General features: G+C 37.3%; 2 protein-coding genes across 2 annotated transcripts in view; one reads left to right on the forward strand and one right to left on the reverse strand.

Annotated features, from left to right (window-relative positions):
* The first annotated feature begins 2,632 nt into the window (after positions 1 to 2,632).
* Positions 2,633 to 14,513, forward strand: LOC127637991 (anoctamin-10-like). The gene is made up of 13 exons (XM_052119349.1): positions 2,633 to 2,753; positions 3,981 to 4,189; positions 4,309 to 4,482; positions 5,152 to 5,292; positions 6,363 to 6,482; positions 8,090 to 8,728; positions 10,387 to 10,442; positions 10,620 to 10,694; positions 10,777 to 10,941; positions 11,073 to 11,264; positions 11,366 to 11,503; positions 12,402 to 12,518; positions 13,697 to 14,513. Exons 2-13 carry the CDS (start codon positions 3,988 to 3,990, stop codon positions 13,745 to 13,747), a joined length of 2,070 nt encoding a protein of 689 aa, XP_051975309.1. The 5' UTR covers positions 2,633 to 2,753; positions 3,981 to 3,987; the 3' UTR covers positions 13,748 to 14,513.
* A 59-nt stretch (positions 14,514 to 14,572) lies between these two features.
* LOC127637990 (SNF-related serine/threonine-protein kinase-like) overlaps positions 14,573 to 27,931 on the reverse strand; it is a 40,257-nt gene continuing 26,898 nt past the window's right edge. The window contains exons 3-6 of the mRNA XM_052119348.1: positions 22,380 to 22,521; positions 19,255 to 19,467; positions 19,015 to 19,131; positions 14,573 to 18,600 (exon numbers count right to left, since the gene is read on the reverse strand). Of these exons, the coding sequence (XP_051975308.1) occupies positions 17,301 to 18,600; positions 19,015 to 19,131; positions 19,255 to 19,467; positions 22,380 to 22,521 (1,772 nt within the window). The 3' untranslated portion in view covers positions 14,573 to 17,300. The remainder of the gene's footprint in view (positions 18,601 to 19,014; positions 19,132 to 19,254; positions 19,468 to 22,379; positions 22,522 to 27,931) is intronic.

A 27,931-nucleotide genomic window follows, 5' to 3' on the forward strand; every position in this document is an offset into this window, starting at 1 on the left:
TGAAAACATTCTTTGTGTTTTCAGTTAGCACAGTTTGCAAGCTAACTCATTAGCATGTTAAGCTATGCAAAGTACTACACACATTCATGACAAAATATTGGTAGATATATCAAATGAAAGTGCGATGATCTACGCCGTTTAAACTGTCAAAATACATCAATTATGCCTTTTAAATGATATAACATGATACAGAAAGGAATAAATAGTCAAATTACATAATATTTGCTATTTTCAGTTAGATAGCAAGCTATAGCATGTTAAGCTAGCATACCCTTTCCAAGTTTTCACACAAAGTGCAATACATATCAAACCACCATTTTTTCTTCTTTGACTTAATAATGTTCATTTGTCAAAATGTATGTTTGTTGATGTTATTATTTTAGTCATATTTTCTTTCAATTAGTTCATTAATTTAGAATACATTTACCTAAAATTTGCAACATAAAACGTTTTCAGCTACATGTTTAAATAGTAACACAGGCAAATCTAATTTACATGAATGTATGTAAGCCAAGCTAACAATCTTGGTTATCCACCCTGATGGACTTCACCCACTCAGTGGTTTCAGAGGCAATAAATGTGCCAAAGAATCATGAAAACTGGCCTATATGTAGTTACAATATGCTTTACAAATGTACCAGAACATTTACAGAATATCCAGACACTAAGGCAAAACACAGTAAGTAAAATTTACTAGAGTCCTACCCGTCTGTCACAGGAAAGATCATAGTCCAATTTCGATCACAATTCAATTTTGACACAATGTGTAGTTTTTGCATTTTGCCTTTGCATGGCAGAGAAGAGTAATAAAAATGTATATATATATATATATATATATATATATATATATATATATATATATATATATATACAGGTGAAACTCGAAAAATTTGAATATCGTGCAAAAGTTCATTAATTTCAGTAATTCAACTTAAAAGGTGAAACTAATATATTATATAGACTCATTACAAGCAAAGTAAGATATTTCAAGCCTTTATTTGATGTAATTTTTATGATTATGGCTTACAGCTTATGAAAACCCCAAATTCAGAATCTCAGAAAATTATATATATATATATATATATTTAAGCAATATCACATGAGCAAGGGTGAGATATGGCCCAACATCAGTGCCGTATGATCTATGCCGTAGATAATGCTGATAGTGCTGATGTAGGGCCATTTTGCACTCTTGCTCATGTGATATTGCTTATACAACAGTTCAATAAACAAGGACATTTTTAAAAATTATGAAAAACTGAGTACGGTCATAAAAAATGCATTTGTGCATGGAACTACGTGATGGATCAGAATCTGCCGTTGCTGGTTCAAACCAAATGATGTGTCCAAGCCTTCGTTAGTAATTCAAAAATGTCACTTCAGAAATAGTATCAAGGCTTGTGCTGTTTCTACTAAGTTATTGGATAAACAAGGATGGATGTGTGTGTGTGTGTGTGTGTGTGTGTGTGTGTGTGCGTGTATTTATCACTTTGTGGGTACCAAATGTCCCCATAAGGATAGTAAAACCCGAAATTTTTGACCTTGTGGGGACATTTTGTCGGTCCCCATGAGGAAAACAGCTTATAAATCATACTAAATTATGTTTTTTGAAAATGTAAAAATGCAGAAAGTTTTCTGTGAGGGTTAGGTTTAGGGATACGGTTAGGTTTAGGGGATAGAATATAAAGTTTGTACAGTATAAAAACCATTATGTCTATGGGAAGTCCCCATAAAACATGGAAACACAACATGTGTGTGTGTGTGTGTGTGTGTGAGAGAGAGAGTGTGTGAGCGAGAGTGAGAGAGAGAGCGAGAGAGACACAGAGCATTACACACAAAAATGATATTTTGCCATGACCTGCTGGCTAACATATGTAATGTCAAAAAATAAAATAAAAAATACATGTAATCTTGAGACACTTATACAATAACTCTTAACAGATCTGCACTGCTCTTACACTTTAGTTTAGAATGGCATGAACACAAGTGGAGTGATACACACACAGTGAAATGTCCGAGTGCTGATGGAACATCTCTCGTCCAATCAGATTCGAGGACAGGAACTAATTCTTGTATGTATGTATATATATTTGAAATGCTTATTCTTTATTATAATTTTTTTTCTTCACAATTTAGAATAATAGTAAAGTCATCACAACTATAGAATAACATAAATGGAAATATGGGAATTATGTTGAGACTAAACAAAATCCAAAATAAATCAAAACTGTGTTATATTTTAGCATCTTCAAAGTAGTCACTATTTGCCTAGAATTTGCAGACATGTACTCTCGACATTTTCTCAACCAACTTCTTGAGGTTGAACTCTATTGGGCACTTATTGGCTGCTTTATTTTATTATTTGGTCCAAGTAATCAATTTCAAAAACGTTTTTTTTTTTTATTACATTTTAGTTTTATATTGAAATAAATTAATATGATGGCACAATTATATTTCTGTCTACAAAACTAATTTCAAACATTTAAGCATACGCCTTCAGATCAAAATATTTTTAAGATCATGAGAAACATTTCAGTCAAGTGTTTCAAAAGTTTTGACCGGTAGTGTATTTACTGTATGTGGCAGACAGTAGGACCCAGATCTGCACAGACTGCAGAGCAACATTCACCATCAGGAAAAAGAAAAGAAAATGTCTCTCCACACCCTGAAGGCTGGGAGGAAAGACGTTTAACTGCATTCCTGCCCTCTCACAGTAAACCAGCGTAAGCTACGAACTAATTTGATCTGAAACGGTAAGTGTGGTGAAAAACCCATTCTCGGTGTGTACCGTGCAAGTCTGTTTTGTGACTTTTTACACTTTACATTTTGTTTCGAACACCACATTGGAGGGGGTGTGAATGTCAACATAAAAAGCTCTCTAAAAAAGGGTCTCTGGGCTTGACAGGTAGCATGCAGATCCAAGTTCTTTCATTTCCTTCCTATATATCTCTTTGTGATATATTGTTTTTAGCTCTATAATTTGTTCTCTTCCTGTTTCATTTTCAGCTTCTCTCTCCTCTTTATTTGGACGTACATGATCATTGTGCATCGTAAACAATTGCCGTAAAGAGAGGACATGGAATCTTTTTACTGCACTTGATGCATTGTTTTGTCCTTAAAGTGATAGTTCACCTAAAAATGAAAATACTGTTATCATATTGTTTTAAACCCATATGGAACACAAAATGAGTGACAGCCATAGTTTCTTTTACAAATCACTTTTATTGTATGCAACAAAAAAAAAAAGAGATGTGAATGAAAATGTAATTCTGCCTACCATCTCTTTTTGTGTTTTATGGAATAATGGTTCCATAATAATGTGTAATATAATAATAACCACTAATATGGTTTAGAACAACATACGTGTGATTAAATGATGACAGAATTAAAACATTTTCTTGCAAAAACATAGTTGAATCTCTGAGCACACTTTTTTGAATTGCTGTATTGACTTTAGTTAATGATATTTATGAGCAGCATTTATGTGGCACCCTGTAAAGGGTTGTTTAGTTTGGTATAGGCTTTTTTACTGCCAGATATCTGATCACATGAGGTTATTATGAGTGTTTGCATGAACTAGAAGTGATTTGAATGAACTGTAGATGTATCTTTTCTATACCAGTTTTTGACTCAATGTCTAGACAATATTATGAATATACTGGACAGTATAATGAAGAGCATAGTCAAATACTTTCTCCTATCCCTGCATAATTTGCAGAAACAACTATAAGTAAGACAACTATAAGTCTCCATGATGTTATCAAAACATTGTTCTGTTTATTTTCAACATTTTGTCAATCAATAGCGTGAGCTTTGGTGGGTCTATGTCAGTTTTCCAACCAATGGCAGACAGGGGGAGTGTTCATAATGTTTAGCGTTTCCTTGTGGTGATGCTAGTGGCACATAAATTAAACACTTCACCTTTAAAAGAAATAAAACCAGGAATATACATACTCACACTGGTCTCGTGTGTTATGCAGGGACACCATGACATCCCAGAAGGAGCCTCAGGAGAGGACTTCAACTCAGGCCAAAGTGACGGGTCCCACGTCCTGGTCTCGAGTCAGTTGTCCCTGCTGTATTTCCAGCCACATAGAACCTTTGGTTCTGATTCAACTGGCTGAAAATGTCCAGCCCATCACCAAGCAGTGGATCATGTCCATGATATCTGCACCTGTGAAGGCTGGAGGTGAGACAATCTTTGAACTTTGAGTAAATTAATACACTCACACTGTAAGCTTGTAAAATTTTATTGCTCCAACTGAAAGTGCAATACTTTAAAAATTACTGCTTTTACACTAACTATAGGCGCTCAGCTGTTAGTTCACCCAGGGGAGGATATGAAAGGGGACATGATAGTTGTGGCAGCCCCTCGCTGCACCCTGCTCAGTGTAACCGAGGACCTGGGACTCTGTAAACCCTACCAGGATGGGGACATGACAGCCTTTTCCTCTGAGGACCGTGACAACTTTTGCAACATTGGTAAAGACTAAAGGGGACATGTTCTATATTTTGAATGTAACAACAGATTTAGTAGATCAGCCCAAAAAAAAATTCTGTCATTATTTACTCATCCTCATGTTGTTAATTTCATTGCATCATTTTTCCACTTTAAAAAAAAAAAAAGTTGGTTTAATTTATAGTATGCAAATTGAGATACATCTGATGTCTTATGTGTATAAGAGAAAAATCATATATTTGCAGGGTGCAATGGACAACAGAGTATAAACTCACTGAGTACTTTATTATAAACACTATGGTCTTAATAAAATTCCATACGTGGTCTTCTGCTGTTGTAGCCCATCTGCCTCAAAGTTCGGCATGTTGTGCATTCTGAGATGATATTCTGCTCTCTACAATTGTACAGAGTGGTTATCTGAGTTACCGTAGCCTTTCTGTCAGCTCGAACCAGTCTGGCTATTCTCCGTTGACCTCTCTCATCAACATTTCCGTCTGCAGAACTGCCACTCACTGGATGTTTTTTGTTTTTGGCTCCATTCTGAGTAAAATCTAGACTGTTGTGTTTGAAAATCCCAAATCGAAGATCAGCATTTACAGAAATACTCAAACCAGCCCATCTGGCAACAAAAATCATGTCAAGGTCGAAATCACTGAGATCACATTTTTCACCATTCTCTGTTGTCTCTGCAGATGACATGGAGCGGTTCCTGACGCTGGCAGAGCGGCAGTACATAGTGAAATATGAATTGTATTCAATGAGAGCTTTGGAGGACCAACGTATCCCAGGGGTCCCAGCACCTAAGGGGAAGTTGAAAGCCAGAGAGGGCATCCGTAAGTGTGTTTGTACATGTGTGTGTGTAAATGGGTATGTTTGGAATGGTGTACAACCAATGTACTCCAACTATTCGTGGAGCTTTAGTATGCATTTATCAACCAATGTTTTACACGTCCTTCTTTACGCATTATTTAAAGGAATATTCATTTGTGTCATAATGTTGATTACCACAAAAATTTATTTTGACTCCCCCCTCCTTTTCAAAAATAAAAGATACAGTGAGGCACTTACAATGGAAGTGAATGGGGCCAATTTTTAGAGGGATTAAAGGCAGAAATGCAAAGCTTATTCATTTTTAAAAGCTCATATCAATTCTTGTTAAACTCAAGTATTATTTGAGCTGTTTGCAGTCATTTTAGGGTTTGTTGACATTTCATCATGGCAAAGAAGTTGTAAAATTGGCTGAACAAAACACAGAAAAGGTTAGTAAGTGATTGTATCACACTAAAATCATGTTAACATGCGTATTGTTTACGTTGTATGGCTATACTTTTTAAAAAGTGAGTATTTCAACGTTTATGAATTGGCCCCCATTCACTTCCATTTTGCCAGATTTTTGCCTTTTTTTAAGAAAAGGAGGGACAAGTCAAAATAATATTTTGTGGTAGTCAACATTATGACACAAATGCTGTTAAAACTGAGCTTAAATTGTATTGAACCCGGAATATTCCTTTATTATAACTTCCATAGTTAAGACATTTTTCCCCTTTACTGGATTAAATATAATTCTAAGAAGATTACTGGCAATGTTTGGTTTAGAATACTACAGTACTCATATTATATTTGATATAAGCAATATGTATGTTTTGTTTATCGTTGCATACTGCATACTGTTTCACTTTTTTTAAAGTATGCAGTTTATTGTATACTGGCAAGTATGCAGTAGGCAGTAGGATGGTTTTACATTCTGAACATAGTATGTTTTAGAGCCAAAAGTCTCCACTCTCCTCTTTTTATGAATTGCTTAGTCACTGTATGCGGCCTGGACTCCCTCCAGTATGAACCCTCCTTCCCTGAAAACCTAATATGCTAATGTTCTGTCCATCTCTCTTTCTCTGTGCTGCAGTACCGAAGCTGGAAAAGGTAGGCGTTATCCGCAACATCACTCCTCTTCATGACCAGAAGAGGCTGAAAGCTCTTGGGAAAGAGTGGTACTCTCAGAAGAGCCTGTGGGGGCAGCCTCTAGGTATAAAAAATACACTTACCTCAATAGATATACATCTAAAAGGGGACATATCATAGACTTCTATTGCTTTTACTATATATAAAGCTATTTAGAATTACAATAGAGACCAACCCTACCACTAACCCTAAAAGTAAACTTTCTGCATTTTTAGAATAATAAAATAAAATGCATCATTATTAAAGAATCTCATTTCTGGGGACAAATTTGTCCCAAAACTATATCTAAGTAAAAGGACATATCATAGACCATTATGTTCATCTAATTATAATTACTACAGACTAACCCTAATTCAAGTCTTTTTGTATTTTTTTAAACAGCATTATTTATTTCAATAATTAAATAATGAAGGTTTTGTCATATTTAGTTCACTTCTAGGGAGAGATTGGTCATTCACACACAGTCACGCTGCTATAAAAAATAGGCAGTTAGCACTCGTTCTTTAACTCCACATCAGGTATTTAAATTATACACAATTATCTGCTACTGTACAGGGCCATTCCATCAATTTTAATGGCCACCATTGAGATGGTAATATAACTTTATGAAGTCATTTGAATGAAACTCATCAATGTATTATAATATTAATTTCACAGTGTCACAGAATGTCTGACTGTAGCTACAATTTTTGCATTGAAGAGAAACTCTATTTTTATCATGACCTCACTGTCCCATGTTAATAATGTGCATTCTGTCTTAAAATTTAGCACTTGTCCCTCTCAGTGCTAGTTTTAATATCAAATATTCTCAAAGCCACCCAATGCCAACAAAACTGTTCTTTCTCTTTTAAACTGTTCACAGTTTCTCTTTATTGTTCAACTCAATAAAGCCGTTTTAGTGTGACATCATGGTGCAGCGGTTAGCACATTTGCCACTGAAATGTTGAGCTGTGGTGCTCATTATGTGTGATGCGGGTTTGAATCCAGCTTGCAACATTTCCAACTCCCACCCAAATAATTTACAATCACTTTGTACCACGTATTTGAAATAAAAAGTAGCAAAAGCCGAAAAATCTTATGTCTGATTGCTTAGAAACATAATAGCACACCTCTACTCAAAAAGCCACACAATTTGAGTTATCATTCATGTCTGTAGCACAAACGATTTGGGATATTTTATGTACTTAAGATAATATTTAAAGATGCACTAAGTAATTGTTTCCTCATTAAAAAAGTTTAACTCCTAAAGACATAAACTGCACTTTTGCAATATATGTAGGAAATCATGACCACTCATATTAAAATGAAGATTCCAGTCAAATCAGTAACTTTATAAAAGTGTTTTATTCAACATGGAGAGGGTCTGCACATGGGGGCTGCCATTTTAGTATCACATGACCAGCCGAATACTACTCGCTTAATCTCAGTAACCGTCCTGTTATTTGACACTTTCTCTCATTGATTAAAGTAATTATAAATAATACATTTTTACAATGCCATCTGAAACTGAAAACTATTGATTTTAAATGATGCTGCATCTAAGCCGCTACAAAGACAAAAGTTACTGAGAGCAACTTTTAAGGTGAAGTTTTTCATCAAATCAATGTATGAGAATTAGTTGTTGCTGATAGCTGTTCTTTAAATGACAAAATGTTTTAATTCTCTCTACAGATGCGATCTACGCTTATTTCGGTGGCACTATAGCCTATTATTTCAGCTTCCTGGACTACTACACTTTGTCGTTGTTTCCTCCAGCCATCCTAGGCTTGTTGATCACCTTTTTCCTTCCCGGTGCAAACCTCTCAAGTGCAAATAAAACAGACAGTGAGCCTGCATCGAAAAAGGAAGATGATGACCAGCTTTCAGTAAGTTCCTACATGGTGCAGGCAGTCTTCAGCATGCTGTGGTCCACCGTCTTCATTGAGCTTTGGAAGAGACGGAGCGCTGCCTTATCCTATCGGTGGGGCACTTTTAATTTAGCTGAACAGTTTCAAGAACCCCGGCTGGGTTTCCATGGAGAACTCGGCTCCAATCCAGTTACAGGCAGACTGGAGCCGCTGTTTCCCGATTGGAAGAGGAAGCTTAGGATAGGTCTGGTCTCGGTGCCTGTGGTTGGGGTGTTTTTGTGTCTGGTGGTGATGGGGATGACCGGGTTCTACTTTTTGGAGCGTCTCGTCTCAGGCTGGCACAAGGGTTCTGGCTCGTACTTCACAGCTGTCTTGTTGTATCTACCCTCCATTGCCCACATAATCTACACCAATGTGCTGGGGAACATATATCGCAATGTGGCGCTGCAGCTTACAGAATCAGGTAAGAAAAAGAAGACAAATTATTATATTACATTATATCGAAATAATCAACTTTTTTGTGAATTAAGTATAAATGTGAAGTATAAAAGTTTAACTAAACACTTATGCAGACTATTTCAGTTAAGTTAAAGGAAAAAGCAAACGGTCCAATAGTCACATTTAGGCAGCATAAAATTAATCCATGCAACTCCAGTCAATCAATGAATGTCTACTGACGCAAATCAATAGGTTTATCATCAATGTTTTTAAATGTAAATCGCCACTTCCGTCCCGGGCTCTGATGCTGTTTCAAATGACGAGGCTAAAATAACTGTTCTACCTTAAAAACAGTGGGTGGCATATAGGACATATAGGACCTCCCACTTATTTTCATTGGCTGTATTTTCAAAAGTACAGCTTCACTGTACTACATGATTCATAATAAAAGTGATAAAGAAAATCAAATCTCAATAGCAAACTTGGTCTAATGTCATCTTTACATTACAGGATGGGTCTTATATAAGGCACAGGCTTCCCTAGCTTAAAAATGGTCACAGGTGCCTTTTATAGAAACGTTCAATTAAAAATTATGCTGTGAAAATAAATGTACAAAACTATGTCAACGGTCTATTCAAATACTTGCTGACCGCAGACTCATATTTTCAGTGAAGCTGTACTTTTGAAAATACAGCCAATGAAAATAAGTGGGAGGTCCTTTATGCCACCCACCATGTAATTAGTTAATTCAGCGATTCGTCAATGCTGAACTTGGAAGATAGACTGAATTTTTTTTGTGTGTATATTATATTATATTATATATGTACAGTTATTATGTGGCAAACCGTATTTTCAGCAAAATTGCTGAAATTAAATTAAATGATCCTTTATTTTACCAGATATTTACTCAGAAATCACTCAAAAATGATTTGAAAACAGAAAATTTGCAAAATGTTATGGAAGCCCATTTCTGCCTCATATAAAAATATAAAGAAAGTCATAATTATGAGATACAAATTCATAAATTTGAGATAAAAATGTATGAAATAAATGTCATAATTATTAAAGAAATAGTTGGAATTTGGAGATAAAAAGTTATATTATAATTATAATCTTATTATTATGATTTAGTATTTCATAATTCTTACTTTTTTTGTCTCATATTAAGTCATTATTTTGAAACAAATATCAAAAGTATGAGATTAAATGTCAAAATGTATGAGATTAAAAACTCCTAAATATGATATAAACAGTATAAATTATGAGGCTAAGTCATAATAATGAGATTAAAAAGTCATATTTGTAGATAAATAGTAATAATTATGAGATAAAAATATTTTTTTTATTTAAAATGTACAAATATGAGATAAAAGTGATAATTATGAGATAAAAAGTCAGAATTTTTTTTAATCTTAAAATTATGACTGAATCTCATAATTTTGATTTACCAAAGCACTTTTTTCCTCTATGTGGCAGAGATGGGCTTCCATTAAATCTGATATTCTGTTCTATCACTGCTGATTACTGACATGCAAAAAACTAATACAAAAGCATATGAATTTCCTCTTTCTTAAAACTAAAGAAAATTATTAGAAGTCTGATGTGCAAAGACTTGCCTTTAAGAATGTCCCTACAGGTTAAAGGCAAAACTGAAAAATTGACTAACAATCTTTCTCTGTTCAGAAAATCATAGGGAGGAATCATCCTTTGACTATCACCATACTACTAAAGTTCTAGTGGTGAGTTTCATACTTCCCTATCTATCCATTTCTTCCTCTCCTTTCATCCTCTCCCATGTTCTTTCTTTCCCTTCATCGCTGAGATGTAAAAGAACTGCATAACTGTAGCAGGTGTTATACCTTCAAGATCTCGGGTGTATTTTAAATGCTAATTTCTTTCTCTTCTCTCTCATTCAGTTCACCTTTTTCAATAACTTTGCTGTGCTGTTCCACATCGCTTTCTTCAAGGAGGACCTTCCTCTTCTGCGAAAGGTGAGAACATCCTCTGAAGCTCTTCGGTTGTACATAAACTATCCAGATTTACACCTTCATGACAATATATCCTTGTCTACAGAGGTTGTCCTCTCTGCTGATAGTGACTCAGGTGGTGGGTCAGTTCACTGAGGTGGTGGTTCCTTTCCTAGTGGACCGCTTCTACACGTCTTCTCAAAGGAACCTAAAGGAAGACGATCCAGAAGTGGACCACCTCCAGGCTCAGGGAAATCTTCCAGCTTTCCCAGTGAGTTATGATCACTTCAGCTAATGAAAGCATGTTCTGTAATTTACAGAAGGATTGAACTCACAAATCACCAATGTTATGCATTTCATGCAGTTTTCAGGTATTTTGGGTGCTCTTTGTCTCTCTTCTAGGGCCTGTTTGCCGAATACATTGAGCTCCTGGTTCAGTTTGGCTACCTGAGTCTTTTCTCCTGTGTTTATCCACTCACTGCTCCTCTGTTACTGCTAAACAACCTCACAGAGATTCGTACAGATGCTTACAAGCTCTGCAAGCTTTTCAACAAGCCCTTTTCTGCCCCTGTGGCCAACATGGGTGTGTGGGAGGTCAGAATTGTTTTAATATGAATGTTTTTTTCCTTATTGTCGTGCCCCACATATTTTGACATTTTTTCAGTTTAAACACAACTTGTTTGTCTTTTTCACAGACAGCGTTTGAGGTGTTAAGTTTCATATCGGTCATGTCAAACTGCTGGCTCTTGCTTCTGTCACCTCGTGTGAAAGCGCTGATACAGGAAGCTGGCCTCAGCAGTGGCAAAGTTCTTGTCTTTGCCATCATTGTAGAGGTTAGAGAAGAATTGAAGTGCCTTGAAAGAGTTAAATACATAAGGCACACATGACATATTAAATTGACATTTATTGATTAATAATATTTTTAAATGATTAATTACATTAGTATCAGAGTACATTGCCCATACCAGTGGGTTGAATGCATGATATGAGTCCTATCAAAGGGATAGTTTGCTAAACAATGAAAATGATCTCATCATTTACTCACCCTCATGCCATCCCAGATTTATATGACTTTCTTTCTTCTACTGAACACAAAGAAGATTTTTAGAAGAATATTTCAGCTCTGTAGGTCCATACAATGCAAGTGAATGGGTACCAACAATTTGAAGCTCCACAATGTATATAAAGGCGGCATAAAAGGAATCCAGTGGTTAAATCCATATCTTCAGAAGTGATATGACAGATGTGGTTGAGATGTGTTGTTTTTACTATAAATCTCCACTTTCACATTCACATTCTTTTGATTTTGGCGATTCGCATTCTTCATGCATATCATCACATACTGGTCAGGAATGAGAATTTATGGTAGAAATGTATTGAACTATTGATCTGTTTCTCACCCACACTTATCATATCGCTTCTGAAGATATGGATTTAATGACTGGTGTCATATGGATTACTTTTATGCTGCCTTTATGTCATGTTGGAGCTTCAAAATGTTGGTACCCATTCACTTGTATTGTATGGACCTACAGAGCTGAGATATTCTTCTAAAAATCTTCTTTGTGTTCAGCAGAAGAAAGTCATATAAATCTGGGATGGCATGAGGGTGAGTAAATGATGAGATCATTTTATTTTTTTGGAGAATTAACCCTTTAACTCTAGTTGCACAAGCTCTTTTTGTGAACGAGTTGTGCTGCTTAATTGTTTTTTTATGGATTGGTCATCTAGCACATCCTGCTTGCGATGAAGATGATTCTGGCTTTCATGATCCCTGATGAACCGGCTTGGGTCAAAATCAAAAGAGAACAGATTGAATATCGCTCTATCCAAGCACTTAAGAAACAGGTAACACTACATTATATGTAGTCTTTTAACTTTATTCACAGTGGCCCTAAAAAGTATTTGGAACCTTATTCCAAACTTAAAAGTTATGTATTCCATTGCCAGGGTTGGGGAGTAACGGATTACATGTAACAGGATTACGTATTTAAAATACAAATTATAAGTAACTGTATTCCACTACAGTTAAAATTTAAATAATTGGTAATTAGAATACAGTTACATTCAAAAAGTATTTTGATTACTTTAGAGATTACTTTACATTTTATTGTCATTTGTTTCATTTAATATTTAGTCCTTTCAGATGGAAAACATTTATACATATAAATGATGCGATCCAAAGTGTATTTGAACAGCAGTGAAACACTTTCTTATGATGTGTTACAGTCGTACGAGCAGACAGACTGCATAAGATATTTTGGTTTTTCAGAGAATGTATTTTTAACATGTGTATTTTGTCTTACTGTACTGGCAGAGTTTTTATAGTCAAAACAAGTGAATAAATCTACCATTGCCGAAGAAGTAATCCAAAGTATTTAGAATATGTTACTGACCTTGAGTAATCTAACGGAATACATTACAAATAACATTTTACAGCATGTAATCTGTAATCTGTAGTGGAATACATTTAAAAAGTAACCCTCACAACACTGTTCATTGCATTATACACACAATATTAAACTAAGTGGCAAACAAATTATGTTAGACTTTTTCTCAGAACTCTCTTTTCTTTCTAATTACTTTTATTTTTAACTGCAACTACTTTTAAATAGGTGTCCAGGTGTTTTTTTTTGGATTTAAGTGAGTTCACCCCAGGTTCACACAGGTGTAGTTCATCATATTGAGTACATTGGACATGTTCCACTAACATTTGACAACCAGAACATTTCCAAATATTTGTATCTTAATTTTGAACAGTGTATGTGTTGTTTCATCTCTCAAAAAAGTTTTTAAAGTTCTGCATGAAAATTGCACTTTTGCAATTCATAAATCAAATAAATGCCACTTGGTTTAATATTTGGTCATCAAATGCAATGGCATTCATTTATTTTATAAGTGTGGCTTAAATGTCCACAGGCTTTTTAGGAGCACTTTATATGCAAAGTTGAGCAACAATATTATTTTAACTGTATGTTGTGTAAATCTTATGTTTAGATGACCAGATGTTATTTCCTTTCTTACAGAGAGTTAAGAGTTTACAGGTGGCTGATGCACCTCCAAAGGCCAAAATGTAAGACTGATCAAAATCTATTGCCAGACAGGCAAGAGGAAATGGAGTTGAAGGACTTTGAAGCCTTATTGCTTGGCCACTGCATAATTAACTTTTTAATGTACCATATGGCCTAGTTTACCAAAGACAGCTTCCACAGTTTACACTACAAGTTATTAGACCTAACCTAAATATACATTTACTGTATATCAGTGGCACCCTTTTGAAGACTACTGAAATCAAATGTAATTTAAGCATCAACCACTGATTGGGTTAATGGGGGTGATGTGTCCCCAAAATACCTGTGATGCTGTGTCTCTGTTGAAATCTATTATAAAGCAGAGGTCAAGTATTATGTTAAATTATTTTATGCAAACAGGGACACATACAGTGCTGTATTAATGATCTTGACAACATGATGTCTTTTAAAAAAAATAATGTTGCTGTTTTGTTTGTTAATTTTTAATGCTGTTTACTCTTGTAGTTTTGTTTTAAAATATTGTGATGAATGTATTTGCCTCATTTATATGGTTGTATTTTGCATTTCATAACTGACCATATTCTTGCAACTAGTTTTGTTGGTATAAAAAATTCCAATGCTGGATTCACTAAACATGCTATGCAAATATCTAGTGATGTAAGTGCCATTGAAAAATAAATATCCAATGTAGCCTGTGGCATTGAATGGCTCTAGATGTACAAAAAAAGCATACACCATACACAAATTATATTGTAACCAAGATGGAATCACAGTTGATTTGCGCAGTAATAAATACCAAAGTTAAATATCACTTTAACAGCCTCTTTCTTTCAAAATAAGTAAAATACAAAGACACAAATGACAGTTTAATCAGTTTTAATAAATAAATATAAAAATAAATTAATCTCATCTAGACACAGTCATAGTTTTAGTAAGGGTAACAGGGACTATAGACAAACCCAAATCGCCATGAAATGATTACAGCTGCTTGGAAAGGATAGAGACTCTTGTAAAATGATAAACAAAATCAAAACATAATATATGTATATATATATATATATATATATATATATATATATATATATATATATATAGAAAATGCAGTGCATATTAATCTTTACTCTGCCCTCTGATTGGTCCATAGGGCTCACTAATTATCTCTAAGATCAGTACTGTCTGTTAAACAAGATCAGTATGGGAATGAATAAACCTGATCCTGGATCCTCAGCTTTTGTGACTACAGGCCAATATCGTAATTATAATCCATTTCCATATTATAACTGGTGTGTACTAGTGACAAAATTCAAATTTATCTGTAACCGGAAATATTTATATGAAATTTGTCCACGTAGGCCCTATTTCTCCCCAAAGCACCATATACATTTCATTAAATCTGTTTTGTGCTTTTGGTCAAGCTTATCTCTGTGAAAGTGAAAGACATTTGCAAATACAATATCTCTGTGACATAAAATGAATTCACAAGAAGATGATGAGAAATCAATGGGTGAAAGGTGCACTACATATACAGTATATATAGTGATATAGCTTTGACATCTTTTGGAGTACCAAATTAACAGTAATCACAGTCACGTTTGCTATCTAAATGTTTATGTGATGTGTTTAGGCTGTTTAAAGGTAAAAAAAAAAAAAAGGTAACCACTAGCTTCAGTCATGCCGTATCAACATACAAAGGCTGGATTTTCTTAATTTAGGTTTTAAGCTAGGCTCACCTATGCTATATAGCATCAAGTTAACATACGGCTCCTCAAAAGTATTTACAACAGCTATGACACAAATTATACATAGACTTTAACATATTTCTTTTTTATGACACTGGTGTCATAAGTCACTCCTTTCATTTTGATAATACTTAAAATGGAGGAGTTGAAATGATTGGTTATCATGTATGCTAAGTGAGGGTCAAAATACAATGTCATACCAATAGCATACATGGTAAACTTAAAGGAATATATACAACAATACACATGTCCGGATAAGGGCTTATCCTATTACAACATATGTTCTATATGCAGAGACAGATGATTAAACAAAAATAGATGTTCAAATGTTATGTAATTAATCCCTGTCACATATCTCCTTAAGTGAAAAAAAATTATATGATGTCTTTGTCGCCATGTTTCCAACAAACCCTTAATAACACTCTAATACTTGATAAAAGCTTCAAACTATTTCCAAGCATTAGCAGTTTTAAAACAAACTCCAAAATATGGCTCCAGGAAGACCAGGCTTCTGTTGTCGTGTAATAATATGTCCTTTTCATGAAAAATCTCTCCCAATAATCTCTCAGAATAATCTCTGTTCTCTGTTTTTGTTCTATTTTTTTGTTGAAAAAATATATCACCGATATACATAACGTCTTACCCTAGTCAACCCCCAGCTAACGGAATGTGGATGCTAAGCTAAGCTGTTCTGAATTAGCATGCACTCAAAATCATGTTCTCAAACTGTCAATGTTCACTATATCAATATGGCCAACTGTTCTGCTTTCTGTGCCATAGCCTGAGGGTAAAGATGTTAGCTAACAAACACATCCACACAAGGCAATAGTGCATGAACAATTGCAACAGTCCTATGGACATGTATCTTCTCAAAAACTGTGCGAGTACCAAGAAGAATCTTGCTACACAGCCCCCCTGAATAAGTAAACAAACCAAACGAACAAGATAAAACTGATTCTATAATTGTTAACAACAGGAAGACTACGTCCTCCTACTTGAGCTGAATGTAAATGTCCTCTTTGTTTGCAATCTGCTCTTGTTGCAGCCAAATCTGACTTGTTCGGTTTCACTGTGAAGCATGGACTTCGAACCCCCAAATTTGATGATGCATCGTCACTTTTAAAAACTGGGTGGTGCTTCAAATTGTTGAACTATTACAGGGCAAAATGACAAGCTATTGAATTAAAGCTGCTATGCTGGTAAGACATACTCTAGTTCTAAGAAAACTCTCTGAGATTGCACAGAATATCGTAAGCAGTGTCAGTAGATACAGGTGTTCATATACAGTACACAGGATTACTAAAGGCTAGGGTACACTTCATTGTTCAGCATGCCGTTACATCTTGCGCACGGTTGAACACTCTAGCCTTGCAAAGTATACTCTTTTGACTACAAGCCCATATGGACAAATTCGCTGCATGCATACTTCGACTGCTTTGTTATACTTTTTAGTTCAGTAAATGCTAGGTGCATGTGCAGATGACGTGCACAGTCGTGGAATGTCTGCTTGCCTAAAAAACTGGTCTGCACGTGGACAGTATACGTGTTCACTTCTTATGACAAAATTTGCTTCCCACACACTGTTCAAGACGTAGCTGCATGCAGAAAACCGAAGAATACTTTGACCTTAAGAGGTTAACTTTCTTAAAGGAAAGCAGAAAGGAATGCTGGATATGGAAAGAAAATAGAGATGTATAATAAGTACACCAAAAGTGTGACCAAAACACTGAGGTTACAGTATAAGGTTAGATCACACTCTTTGTCTTTTAGTGTCTATGCAACTTTGGACAGTTGTAGAGGGCTTTTATTGGGGTTCACACTAACTGTGTCAGTGCATTCTTTCTTCTCCGCATCCCTCTCTACAGCACATGGCAGCAATTATATTGTGCAAAGGGAAGAAGCTTCTCTTTAGAAGTGGGCTGGATGTTAAAGGACAAGGCTTTCTCACAGAGTGGGAACTGCAGTAGACGTTCTCGCAAATTCACGTTCTTGACCTTACTGGAGTCAGCTCGGATAGCAGGGTCAGTGGTTGTGTCCCTCGGGCTGTGAAGACCTTTCTGGGGTTTGGGCTGGGCTTCCTCTGGTTTCTCAACTTCACCCCCAGTTTTGCGCATCTCCACCCCATCTGGACCCAGGTCCACACAGTGATTTCTAGGAAGGGACCTTGGGGAACTGCATGGAGTGGACACTACCCCAACCTCAAGGAGCCTGGATTTGGCTATGGTGTTATTGTTGTTTTCTACTGTGTCCTTTGAAGGTTTCTGCTGTCCCCAGCAGCACTGTACAACATCCAGTCTAGGAGCTGGAGGAGGTACATCTATATATAGATCTTGATTCTTTTGTCCATCATGCTCATCTAAAGACATGCTCGGGTGGATGAAAACATTCTTGTCCCTTGTTCTACTTGGTTGCTCAGTGTGGTTGATCTCTTCCAAATGGGCTTCAGTCATTGGGCTCTTGTCCCTTGATTTACCTGGTTGTTCACTGTGGTTAATCTCTTCCAAATGGGCTTCAGTCTTTGGGGTCTTGTCCCTTGTTCTAACTGGCAGCTCAGTGTGGTTGATCTCTTCTACATGAGATTCAGTCTTTGGAGGCTTCACCCCTTGAAGTTCTACAGTGACAGCAGTGAAGTTAGACTCTGAATACACCTGCTTTTCTGTGCCATCTGTCTCCTCCTCAGCCAAAGTTTCACAGTTTCCTATCACCTTACTTTTTGGCCTCACTGTTCTCCTCTGAGTCTCTGATTGCAAAGATGTTCTAGAAGGTTTTAAAGAGAGATCTGTTGCAGAAAGTGGACCTGGCATACTGGGTAACACCTTTAGCTTCTTCTCGTCCCTGTTCTGCTCCTTCTCATCCTCCTCATCCTCATCTTCCTCACAGATCTGCTGTAAGGCTCCAAGGCTCTTGACAGTAGGTTGATCTGGAGGTAGAGGGCGCAAGCTGAGACTCAAGCAAGGAGCCGTGCTACAAAAGTCACTGAAGGAGTTATCATGACGGCTGGTTTTGGGGGCCAGCAGGTCCCCAGATTCGCTCACACCTCTTCGTACATAGCCAGAGGACAGAGCAATAAGGGGTGCTAATGGACCCAAAGGTGCTCCTCTTAGTGTATCTGCCTGGGGTGCTTGGCTCACCAAGTCCAGTGGTTCTGACATGGGCCTCCTGTAGGGAGAACAAGTACCAGTGATCAGTAAAATGTGTCATACTTTACACTTTGTCAAAAGAATGTCATTACTTTCCTTAAGAACAACATTTGTCTTGTTAAAGACAACTGTCAGGATGTACAAGATACAAAATTTATCAGACATGAATAAAATAAAAATAGATATCAAAGAGATGGTACATAAAAATTTGAATTTCCCGTTAAAAGACAAGCATATCTACTAGCATAAATAGTATTTCGCATACTGGTTCCCAGGATGGGATTCTGGTACCAAACATGGTCAACCAGCTGGTTTACCAGTTCAACCAGCAGAAAAGCAGTATAATCCAGCCTAGAGATTAATGCTAGTCTAAAATAGTCTTTTTAGCAGGAGTATGAGAGAACATAGATCTACACCGGTCACAAGAACTTACTGTGCATGTCTTTGTTCAGGAGTGATACTGGTCTGCTCCTGTTTTTCTCGGAGGAGTCGCTCTCCCAGCAAGTAGTATGTGGCTGTGATGTGGTTATATCTGTCAGCCTCCAGAGCTCTAACACAAACACAAAAATGTATTTGTTTTGAGCTTAGGCTGTTTAAAGGTATATTGCATTAAGGAGAGACCAAAGTATTCTGTGGCCACAATAATATCCAAGAAGAATAAAGAGGCACTCACTCCTGTATGACATCGCGATCTGCAATGTTGCCACTGGTCATGGTCTGCATTATGCACTCATGCTCTTCAGGCAACAAACTGCGGTGGGAAGGGAGCGGGGCGGCTGTGTACCCTGTGGGCGAGGGGTCGACCCCCTGCAGCCAAGGGTGGCCCTCTATCTCAGTGAGAGATGCCCGCTTAGCAGGGTCCCTTTGCAGCATACGTGAAATCAAACTGATTGACAGAAAAAGAAGAGTAAAAATATGAGAAAACTTTATGAGAAATTGTTATTCCTTTCAGCCAGTGCAGAGGAAAACATCAGGCTTATTACAGAATAAAGTAATTTTCCCAAAAAGGCTTGATATTGTCACCCTTCATCACTCTTGCTTTCCATTTCAATTCATCTCTGTCTCACTCTACTTGCCATTTTCATACATTCCTTTTTTTTCTCAAGCAGTCTTAATAAATATTCTCTGCCTGGTTGACAGGCGATGACTGCATACACACATGTTACCGTCAAAGGAGACAGAGTGAAAAGGAAGTGCTTATCTTTCTGGTGATTAATATTCATGAGCACCTGCAGAGAATTGGTGCTTAAATTAGGCAAATGGAAAGAGTATTGAATTGGTTGGAACTATTGCCATTTAAATTTGTGTGTATATGTGTGAACACACTGCATCCAGCTTGTTTATTCACAATGAGTTTTATTTAACTGCAGCACTGGCACATGCTCCAGAGATCTAACAGCATGCATTTCATGTAGATGGCCAAAAGGCCAGAAGAGGGAGATGTTCACACTTCCTGAGTGTGTTTATGTGTATGTATCAGGGTTGTGAGCCATTCAGAATTAAATTGAGGATGCTTTTTAAATTCCAATTTCAGTTTGAATTGAGGTAGCAAAGAGGATGCAGAATTGCAATTCAAATTTGAATTGAAGGAAGTAGAATTAAACACCAATAAATTCATAACTACTGTGAATGTAGTTCTAAATAATCCATTTAAATTTTTATTATGAATAAACCCATTATGAAGTTATCTGAAAACAGTGTGGTGGACATTTTGTTTTGATTGTTTTGACACTATAAAACTTAATTTAGAGAAATATGTCTAATCATTTGACCACATATCAGGGAATAAATATGTATCATTGTATGTTATAAATCTTGTGTGACTGCTGAAATGTAATAAATTGCATTCTGTCAATTCATCTTCCTTATTCAAATTCAACATTTAACTGGGTGTGGACAATTCCATTGAAATTACAACTCATGAAGTTGTATTGCGTTATGAAGTTAACTATTGTTAAACTATTGACTATTGTTAAATTTAGAATTTTCCCCAAAACCATGTGTGTGTGTGTGTGTGTGTGTGTGTGTATAATACCATATGCTCCATTACCTTGGAACATCAGTTTCTGTGTGTTAACCTCAAGACCTTAAATAGCTGTAAAGAAGTAAAGAAAAAAGAGAAAGCTACAGATGAAAAGCGAGATGAATGTCTGCCCGAAGTCACACGCGTTCTACTCAACAGAGAAAACTCTTACCATTAAATGGAGCCTTTTGATTGTGGTGATCACATGACCCAGTCACTACGTTTGGCTGTGCGGCCAAGCACAGATGTCTGATACACACTTGTTCATAAAGATAAACACTCGCACACATACACAATTGACCAATTCAGACCTAAACTCAAGCCTGAGAGATTCTCTTCTGGGATGTTCTGACTACAAATAGCCTGATATAAACCCACTCAAAAATAACTTCCCTGACATATAGTGCTCTGCAGTAAGCACACGTGACCCTCATGTTCTGTTCAGATTAACTTTACTGTTTTTATTTTCGGGGTCCAGGAGAATATATTTAGTTAACATTCAGTTCAGATGCTTTCAAGCAAAATATATTTTTCAAGCAATTAAAATGGCCTCTGGGTCAGAATATGAGGGTTAAAAAATGTAAAGTACCATAATTCAAACAATAGGCCAATACTTAACTTTAGGAGGAGTCAAGCACTCACAGATAAAACCCAAGTGGAAAATCTAGCCCTTATTACTCAAAATGAGGGAGCCGTTTTGACCTGTAAACCTCATAATCTGTCAAATCACCTGGCCTGAGGATGTCAATTCTAGCATCTGTGTCATAACTTGCTCATAAATCAAACCTCTGATAACCTTTGCTCAACAAAATGGCTAATTGGCTTCCTTAGCTGTCACTCAGAGAGCTAAACTCTGTGATTGGCTGGTACAAGCAGGTGTGAACAGAAAGAGTACAGTATGTTCAGATGGGCTTCTGTCTACACATATGTATGAAGTTAGGCATGAAAGTGGAACAAATCATGGGAGTGGTTTTGCAAGGCATTTTTAGAGACTCAGTCATGGCCGTTCTCAGAAAATAAACCACAGAAACACTATGTTCTGATGGCATGCAGTTGTCAAGGAAATCTTAAAAGTACAGTTTATTTACTCAAGCGAGTTAAGCCAGCATGACAAGAGTACAATTCTTGTGGAAATGGTGCCGTATGGTCAGTCAGCATGGAAGATCTTTGTGGAACAGGGCATGGTTAGCATAATGTTCTTGTTGTTTGGTAATAATGGCTTTTATAGTAAAATCAACAGAGCCAGCATTGAAAGAAAGAAATCTTGATATACGACATTTGTTGACCAATAAAAACACACTGTTGGAGACATAAATCTTGCATAATAAACTACATGTTAGTTTATGGTAGCTGACACATAACACACACACACATGTGTATATATATATATATATATATATATGTATTTTATTTTTTTTTGCAGTACACTTAAGTAGTCCTTCCTGTGGTGTGACAAATAAGTAATATAAGCTAATAAAAAAGGCATGTCTAATAATTATACAAGAAATAGATAAATAAGATTAAAAAGTAACATTTTATATATTAATAAAATAGTTAATTTAATATGACATTTTTATGTTTTTTTTTAAATAGTTTTAGATGGAGTATAGCATGTCAACTACCCATTATACTACTGAACAGTAGCTTGATTTTATTACAAAACACACAATAAGCTCCAACCTTCCAAAATAAATCTGAGACTCAATAAGTTCCCTATTCCTGTACATAAGCTAATGTGTGCCAGAGGGAAATCAAAACACAGATGATATACATACTCTTTGCATTCTGGAGAGATGTGGTCAGGTACAGTGTAACAACAGTCCATGATCATGATAAGGGTCTCACTGTCATTGGCCTCTTGAAAGGGTGGGTGTCCACAGACCAGCATATAGAGGATCACACCCAGTGACCAGATATCTGAAACACATATGTGTTAACAATTAGGCTAATATATATGTACATATACAGAATAGACAGTATGTGTAAGACAGACAGACAGACAGACAGACAGATAGACAGATTATGGATTGCAGGCATCCTTCAGAACATTACGAACCCAGAACATAGTAAACGGGTCACGAGTAAAAAAAAGAGAGAAAGTGAGAGAGGGGCGTTTATGTCCCACAAGGAGCGTATTTATTTTGGTGCTGTACTTTTCCACAGCAGCATTCCAAGAATATGAACTTCCTCTTTTCACGGTTTAGTGTGATGAGTGTTTAAAAATAAAACACTGTACAAATATGGGTGAGAGGTCTCAACCATGCTTTATTTAGCAGGATTTCTTTCAAATGGTAGAATTAGTTTAGATTTTTCTCATTCATATTTTTGGTCTAGTGCATTGACTGGACTGGCAGTTAAATATGCCTGAGCTATTCTTGGAATTGCATTCTATTTTGGATGGTACACAACTCCAGCTGTGGTCAGGATAACATTAGATCCCCTGATATTTCTACATAGATTTTTTTTCACACTTTTTCACTCATTTTACCATGTATTATAAAGTTTTAATTAAAGTAAAATTCTAAATTCTCAAACAATTGACCATGTAGAAGAAAAGGGAAAGAGAAAAAAATATGAAAAAGAAATGTGCAATAGTGTATCCCCAATTCAGTACAAAACATATGTAGCACAGTGCTAAAAAGCATTTAAGTTAACTAAGTGCTAAATAAATTAGATTGAAATTATTTTAAAGTTATACAATATTAGAATTTAGAAGTAAGCACAAGAAACAAATTTATTGTAGTTCATATCCATTCTATTCATTTTAGGTAAAAATAAAGGGAGTTGTAGTTTGATATACAATTGTGTTTGTTTCAAGTATGTGTTTAATTTATTCTAAGAGTTTGTTTAAAGGATTTCATTGGTGAAGTGAAATGTATAATGTAACATGTAATATTTTGATGTTTGGTGGTACAAAATATTTTACTATATGATTTTTGTATGCATGGAGTGACGTGAGGTGAAAGGGCGGAACCCGGAGATATAAAAAAAAAAAGACAATATAGCTGAGGAGAAGTTGCGTCGAGGATTTGCTCCATGTTTTAGAGGTTAAACTGAAAAATAGAACGTGACAAACGTTGTATATTTGCCAGTTGGACTTTGTTTAGGTCTTGTGCACACAAATCGGACTGAATTGCGAACTTGGAAGCCGAACACTTTGTAGTTGTTGACGGTTTGCTGAAGTTACCGTTTCGTCACTGAGAGGATGCCTGTCGCGTGAGTGATTGTCAGCCCCTGGTCATCGCGCGTGAGAGACTACCTGTGACGGTGTGGTAATTCGACGGAAGAACCACCACTTGGGATTAAGGTATTTTTTTATTATTGTTTCTTTTGCTCCAAAGGGAGTGAAGGGGTCATTTTGTTGGGCCACACCGAACACAAGCGACGCTCCAGGCCTGCAACGTTTAGCTGTTAAGTTTTAGCTCATTTGCCGGCAAGGACTGGGGTGGGTGAATCACGGGTAGTGTGTGTGTTTGTGTGTGCGTGTGGGCCCGCGTGTGTGTTTCGTGATGTGTTATGTGCTGTATTTTAGCCTACAAGTCTTTAAGCTTATTACATTTTGAGGCTATTGAGGTACATGTAATTTTTGTTTATTTCTTTCACATTTTGAAGTTAATTCAAACTTGAGGTTTGAGGTGATTTAATTTTATTCAATAAGCTAAGTAAGTATTTGTTGAATACTTTCCTTCATTGACACATTTCTTCATTGATACATTTTGTATCTTATTTTTGTTGTGTGTTGATATTGAGAATTCATTCTTTTGGTAAATTTAATATTTTATTTATTTAGTAAACTCCATTTTTATTTAACATTTCAATAACTGAGTCCTGAGTATTTATTTAGTGTAAGATATCATTGGGTAATAGATTGAATATGTAAATGATATTTCATGTGAATATGGTTTAAGTCAGTTACATACAAGTAAGTATACAGGGTTGTGGTTTAAAAGTTTAATAGTTATCACAAGTAAAGTTGCACAAGCAGACATTTAAACAGGAGGTCAGCAAGAATTCTACATATACAGTTTATTGGGATTAATTTAAGAGCCCAGGCACGCCCTTTAGTACCAGGAAATAGGCCTAGGGGCGCTACACAAATTGGAGGCACCGCTGGGATGATTTTTGCTGTAATTTCCTTCCTGTTAACGTTGATGATGCTCCAGAGAGCCTAAGTTGAACTTACATTGCTGTCTTTGATCTGGAGTGTGAAGAAAAAAATGGAATTAGGAAACAGTTCTGCTTTGCAACAAGAGCTGCTGGATTGGTGTAATGATGCATTGGTTCAGCCCGATCATGCATTGTTGTTGTTGGATGTTCCAGCTGATGTTGATATAGCCTTTATTGAGAGCACAATGGAAACTGTGAAAATATTTGGCAGAGTACGTGTTCGTTCTTCGAAAGAAGGTCCGGCTAAAACAAGTTTGCTGGTGCTGTGTGAATGTCGTGAAAAGATTGATCCTTCTCGGGTTCCTGCTGATGTATTACCTAAGGATGGTGATCCTGCATGGAAGATTGTGGTCGTCAGAGACAAAGAGCCTGCCCCTGATGATTTCTCTGCAAAACTCAGAAAGCTTCTACAAGATGAAGGTAAATCCATGACTGATGTTCAAGCGTTGCTTTCCCTCTCCCTACTAGTTCTCCTGAAGCAGTAATTCGGGCAGTTGGTGAGCTCTTGGAAAAGACAACCAAGCCGTTCTAGTGATTCCACTGCTTACAAGCGACTGCGTGTGTTCTCCGGTGTGGTGCCTACTCCGGCGGAGAGGAAACCATGGAGAATTGGATAGAGCAAGCTAAGTTGATGATAGCAGAAAGTGATTGTGCTGGAAAAGAGAAGCGTAGCGCATTGTTGAAAGCTTAAAGGGTCCTGCCCTTGAGATTATCAAGGCAGTTAGATTGTCTAATGGTGATGCTAGTGCATCTGAGTACCTTGTTGCCCTTGAAAATGCGTTTGGGACTTCAGAGTCCGGTGAAGATTTGTATTTTGCATTCAGACTTCTTCGCCAGAACTCCGGTGAAGCACTGTCTGAGTTTCTCCGTCGAATGGAGAAGTCATTGACCAAAGTAGTTCAGAGAGGTGGATTACAACCTGCACAAGTTGATCGGGTGAGAATTGAGCAACTTCTTCGTGGGGCGGTAGAGTCTGACTTGATGTTGCTGAAGTTAAGGCTGAGAGAGAGAAAAGAGTCCCCGCCTACTTTCTTGAAACTACTGAACGAGATTCGTGAGGAGGAGGAAAATGAAGCGGCCCGGTGTAAGCTTGACGCAACGGTGAAATCTGTGATCCCTAAAGTGTCGCCAACACCAAAACCCACTGAGATTCAAGCATTGAAAGCTGAGGTCAAGGAGCTGCGTGCCAAGCTGGAAGAGTCACGCAAGGCCCCGGCATTACCTGAAGCCCCAGAACAGAAAGCAAAGGTGACTTCTGAGAGTGCTGAAGCACGAATAGACCCTGAAGTACAGAGCTTGAAGACTCAAGTTCAGCAATTGCAAAAACAGCTGACTGTAATGAATGTAGAGGGCAGTGCAACCCCAAGAAGAAAAGACATTTCAGCGGCAAACTGTGAGCTCTTATGAGAGAAACAGGCCCTCAGTCAGCCGTGATGATTTCTTTTGTTACCGATGTGGTGGTGATGGGCACATCGCCAGCCAGTGCCAAGAATCAGAAAACCCCCGGAAGTGATCAGAAAGCTGCTTCGTTCATTAAAGAGAGCCAAGGGTGGGAAGAGTGAGCCAAGTCCACATCCGACTGTGAGCAGAGATGCCTATTGCAAGAAGAGCCATGTTCGCAAATCTGCTCAAAGCAACCTTCCTAGTGGTTTGGTAGGCCCTGCCTCCACTATTTGCGTCAAGATCAATGGCCATTCATGTAATGCCTTATTGGACAGTGGATCTCAGGTCACGATAATATTTGACAAGTGGCAAAAGAAATATTTGCCCAATGTTCCCATTCACCCCATCGCTGGTCTTTCGATATGGGGTTTGAGCTCCTCCAGCTACCCATATCAAGGCTACATAGTAGTAGATGTGGAATTTCCAGCCACACTTACAGGAGTGAGTGAGTCTATCTCCGTGTTAGCATTAGTTTGTCCCGAGCCAAGTGGCCCAGACCATAATCCTGTCGTCATTGGGACAAATGCCAACTTATTTCATCGTTTAGCTGCTCTGTGCAAAGATGCTGACACCACAGATTCACAGGCTTGCTCTTTCAGAATTTTACCACAGCCAAAACAAGTGAAACTTTCCCATAGCCAAGAGATGGATGTTGAAGAGCCCAAAGGGGAAGTCAAATGGATGGGTCCAGGTCCTCTATCTGTTCCTGCCAGAGGTGAACGATATGTTGTCTGCAAAGTTGGATGCAGGGAACCCATAGAAAAAGACATTGTCATGGTTGAAACACCTCTTTCTGTGACGCTACCTGCTGGAGTGCTCGTTCAGCCGGTGGTGCTAACATCATCTGAGCTAAATGTCAACAGTTTTAAAGTACTGCTGAGGAATGAGACACTGAGAGAAGTCACCATGTTGGCCGGAACCGTCCTGGCTCATGTGTATCCCACTGACACAGTTATGATTGCCCAGAGACCTAAATCTACATCCAAGGTTCTTGATGAGACGTTGTTTGACTTTGGTGAATCTCCGATTCCAGAGGTCTGGAGAAAAAGGCTGCGTCAGAAGTTATCCAAAAGAGGTAATGCATTCTCTCTTGATGAGTGGGATGTGGGTCTCGCCAAGGGTGTGGAGCACCACATAAGACTTACAGACCCCAGACCATTTAGAGAAAGATCCAGACGCATAGCCCCAGCGGATATAGATGACATACGCCGTCACCTGAAAGACCTGCTGGCAGCAGGCATCATCAAAGAATCCAGAAGTCCATATGCATCACCAATAGTAATTGTCAGAAAGAAGAACGGAAGTGTACGCATGTGCATTGATTATCGCACGTTAAACAACAGAACAATCCCTGACCAGTACACCACTCCGCGGATTGATGATGCCTTGGATTGCCTGTCCGGTAGTCGTTGGTTTTCTGTGCTAGACCTCCGGAGTGGGTACTACCAGATACCCATGTCTGAAGAAGACAGAGAAAAACAGCATTCATATGTCCTCTAGGGTTCTATGAATTTCAACGGATGCCCCAAGGCATAACTGGAGCCCGGCAACTTTCCAACGGTTGATGGAGAGAGCTGTGGGTGACATGCATCTGCTCCAGGTGATTGTCTATTTAGATGACATCATTGTATTCGGACGAACCTTAGAGGAGCATGAAGAACGACTACTTAAAGTGCTTGACAGACTTGAAGAGTGTGGTCTGAAAATATCACTTGAC

This window comes from Xyrauchen texanus, chromosome 46 (genome assembly GCF_025860055.1).
Source record: "Xyrauchen texanus isolate HMW12.3.18 chromosome 46, RBS_HiC_50CHRs, whole genome shotgun sequence".
In the NCBI taxonomy this organism is placed as follows: domain Eukaryota; kingdom Metazoa; phylum Chordata; class Actinopteri; order Cypriniformes; family Catostomidae; genus Xyrauchen; species Xyrauchen texanus.